The sequence below is a fragment of the Penaeus chinensis genome, chromosome 27 (assembly GCF_019202785.1).
Source record: "Penaeus chinensis breed Huanghai No. 1 chromosome 27, ASM1920278v2, whole genome shotgun sequence".
Classification (NCBI taxonomy): domain Eukaryota; kingdom Metazoa; phylum Arthropoda; class Malacostraca; order Decapoda; family Penaeidae; genus Penaeus; species Penaeus chinensis.
In genome coordinates this window covers 14,584,698-14,588,707 of record NC_061845.1, presented here as the reverse complement: position 1 = coordinate 14,588,707, position 4,010 = coordinate 14,584,698, and the positions used below count along the sequence as shown (strand labels likewise).

Here is a 4,010-nt window from a genome sequence, read left to right as displayed (position 1 = left end):
TAAATTGCTTATACTGTTTAATCTGTAAGAAAATTTGATATAGAAAACAAGTATTCTATAGGAAGTATATGCTGAAATAAGAATTGTAATATTGTATAGAGAACCTTAAAAAGGAAATCTTAATAGATCTCCGACCACTGATACAAACATCCTCTCCTGGTTGGTTGTTGTCAACTATATCCATTCCAAATCATTACTCAACTTTCATAATTTCATAATACACCTCTTCCTCTCACCCAACATCCTCCATTCCATCTCCTCCTCCATAGACTTCTTCATTGTCTGCCCCCTCCTCCCTTATTACTCCTCTTCATCCTTATTGTCCTCCTCCTCACAGTACTACCTCACTCCACTTGTCCTTCTACTGATTCAACCTCTGCAAACCTTTTGAGTACTTTTTTTAGCCCAGCTATATGGGATCAAATCTTTGTTATTCCCCCTATAGCCCCTATAGTCTCCGAAAACAAATAGGCAAAGTTTTCTTTCACAGTCATTCTGATCATTCATGCCTTGTAATAGCTACATCTGAGTCCCAGGCTCGTGCACTATTTACTCTGACTGACCTCACTGGCAAACCAGTACCTATCACATTCTTTCCTACACACACCTCCTTGGACTTCTGTTTCTTCTTCTCCTCCTTATAAGAAAATCACAACTCCCCTCCAGAAACTTTTGAAGACAACCAAAAGTTCCTAAACATGACCCAAGAGAACATTCTGCTCTCTCATCCACCCTCCAATGTCTCAATTCCTATTCCCTCTACATTCAAAGTAATTGCTATGCATCCTCTTCCTCCTCAAGTTCCCCCTACCCCTCTTCTTCCTAATCTCTCCCAACACACCCAATCCTCCCCTTCTCCATGTGCACCATTCCCTCTTCTTTCCCCATTATCCTTACCGCTCCCATCTGGCTACTCATATGTGACAACAGTGTCCTTCTCCAGATCCTTTCCCTCCTGACATTCTTCCTGATACTTAACCACTTCCCTTGTTCTCTTATCTCATTCCCTGGATTCTTCTCCTACTTCTTAAACACCTATTTCTACCCTTATTAATTATTGTTTAATAATGGCACTTTTGCAGTTTTCCTCGTTCAGAGTTCCTCTTCTTTCCAGACATATAGTTGCCCTCCATTTGATTAAATCTCCCTATGCCCTTAACTCCTTCCCGTTTTAGTTATCCCTACCACGCTTCATTTGCTCTCCTCTCTTTAATCTTTTCACTTCCATATTATCCTATATCGCTCAAACTTTTTTGACATCTAATACATTTTATCCTTATTGTTAACTTGTTTTTACCCTTTCACCACAGTACTTTACCATAGTGTTATATGACCTTTTATGTCTAAGACATTTATTTATTTTAACCATTAAACATTGTTTTTCTCCACATAGTTTTCTCAGTAATATTTTCCTCTTGAAATTATTTTAAGTTTACCTATTTAGGGCTTAATGTTGACAAAGTCTCAAAAGCAATACAAGTTAGAATATGTACTTTTTCAATTATCCACTTCAATTTTTTATTAATGCTAATGCTTTTGATACTGCATGCACAGTTATCAGTTAACTGTTTCAGAGCTTAGCCAACCAGACTTAACATAGAAATGCGTAGATAGTGCCCACTATCATTTATACTTTTTTCTGTAGAGCTTAGCTGTTGAGTGGGCACAGAGTGGAGTGCGTGTAAATTCTGTAGCTCCAGGGAGCTCCATCTACTCACCCACAGCAGCAAGGAACTACAATGAAGATAATATTTTTGAAAGAGCCCGTGCTGGCATTCCTACAAAGCGTCTTGGCACAACACAAGAAGTAAGTAATTTTAATCTGAAAAGCATTTTGTAATGCTGAATGATTCAGTTAAGTGTTTCATTGAAAAGACATTGTTTGTTAGTTTATATTAATTATTATCTATTATATCACACACATTGACATAAAGGAATCTGTTCCGATGCACACATTTGCTCACCCACACTCCAACCTCACCCCTACTCAACCCCAGCCTTTGCAAGCCTCAACACCCACACTCCCATACACACCCATACAAACATACACCACTCACTATACTCACATATCTTTTCATGCATGTACACACACACTTTCACCCCCACACAGACACGTATCATCACCCTCATCACTATACTCCACTACATACACCACTACCTTTTGAATCACACTGCTTGCCATATGCCTCACAATATGCTCAAGCTTACATTAACTCTTAGCACTCACAAACTTTTGCTTTCACGAAATCCACATTGTGTTTTCTAAGACATGACTTTTATTCTTTTCTCTATGTTCAGATTGCAAGTGCTGTGTGCTTCCTGCTGTCTCCAGGTGCTGCTTTTATATCAGGTGAAACTTTGAAGGTGGATGGAGGGGGCAGCCTTTACTCACCCCTCATGTGGCAGATTTCAGGTAGCACAGACTTCTCAAGGTTATGTTTTGTATGTACTTTAATAGTAATAATTATATTTATTATTGTGATTGGTATTACTGCCTCTATTTGCATTTTAGCATTTGTAGCTGTAGTAGCAATAGTAGTAGTAGTAGTTTTAGTAGTCGAAGTAGTAGTAATAGTAGTAATCATAGTAATAGTAGTAGTAGTCATACGGATAGAAGTAGTCATAGTAATAGTAGTAAGTAGTAGTAGCAGTAGCAGTAGCAGTAGCAGTAGCAGTAGCAGTAGCAGTAGCTGTAGAGTAGTAGCATTAGTAGTAGTAGCAGTAGTAGTAGTAGTTTGTAAAAATACTGTGATAATAATGATACTAATAAAATCATTAAGAATACCAAAATTCCAAAATAATGATACTAATAAAATCATTAAGAATACCAAAATGCCAAAAGTGACCTTTATATAACCTGAGAACTTTAATTCAATAATATAATATTGAGTAATTTCATTCTTGAATGCAAAATTACACCCAAGATTATATTTAGGCAGATTATCAGCATAGCAACATATGTTACTGTTAGGATAGTTGTTTGCATATTTTTTTTCATATCACCTTCATCACTATGCAGATATTTGTAAGTTCATCACCCTCATTACTATGTAGATATTTGTAAGTTCTCTGTGGTGTGTGCAAATTGCATATCTTATTTTTGTAGAATATAAAAACCTATATATGAAATATAATTCCTGTCCACAAACATTCTTACTTTTATGTTGTATAAAGGTTCAGGTTCTCCATATTGCATGTAATCATGTCTTTTAATGCTAGTAAGACAGGTGCTTGTTTTTGTTTAATAATTGTATATGACTTACAAGGTCATTTAGTTGTAATTGTAGAGATGTAGCACTGTAAATCTTTTCTTTCACTTATGATAGTGCAAGAAATCTGGTGATTTTAAATTATCCTTGTTATTATAATGTGAAGTAAATATTAGGAAAACATGAATGAAGAAACATCCCAAATTATGGCTGCAAGAAACTGTGCAAAAACAGGATATTGAAATTATAGGAATGTATATTTTACATACTTTGGAAGCAGGTAGAATGTTGAATGTAGGGCAATAGTATAAAAAGAATCACTTGGAGTGTCTCCATACATTTACTTTTTCCATAAGTTCAGAACCTCATAACTTCAAATACCATTCTTTTTAGCACTAAACATTTACTTCACTTTGGATTTTCTTTGACCCTTGCAGAGCACAAGAATTTACCAGCTTATCAGTGGACATACAAACCTCCTGAGGAAGAACAAGAAAATGATTCTCCTACCAAAGCCAAGCTGTAGAAATGGTTTTGAAGCAGCAGCTATACACATGTTCCTCTGGTAAACCATGTACAGATCTTCAAGGTCTTCTTTCAGAAATATTCTACATTGTCCTATTTTTTAAAGAAATATCAAAGAATGGTACTGTTTCAGATAATCTACTGCAGGAATGGTTGGGATTTCTTTTTCTTTCTTTCTTTCTTTCTTTCTTTCTTTCTTTCTTTCTTTCTTTCTTTCTCTTTCTTTCTCTTTCTTTCTTTCTTTCTTTCTTTCTTTCTTTCTTTCTTTCTCTCTCT

General features: G+C 35.7%; 1 protein-coding gene across 3 annotated transcripts in view; it reads left to right on the top strand.

The window, feature by feature from the left end:
• The window catches only part of LOC125039579 (peroxisomal trans-2-enoyl-CoA reductase-like), a 10,604-nt gene extending 6,594 nt beyond the window's left edge, over positions 1–4,010 (top strand). For all 3 annotated transcript variants that reach the window (XM_047633690.1, XM_047633689.1, XM_047633692.1), the window contains exons 6-8: positions 1,646–1,807; positions 2,299–2,413; positions 3,647–4,010. In XM_047633690.1, the coding sequence (XP_047489646.1) occupies positions 1,646–1,807; positions 2,299–2,413; positions 3,647–3,735 (366 nt within the window). In that variant the 3' untranslated portion in view covers positions 3,736–4,010. The remainder of the gene's footprint in view (positions 1–1,645; positions 1,808–2,298; positions 2,414–3,646) is intronic.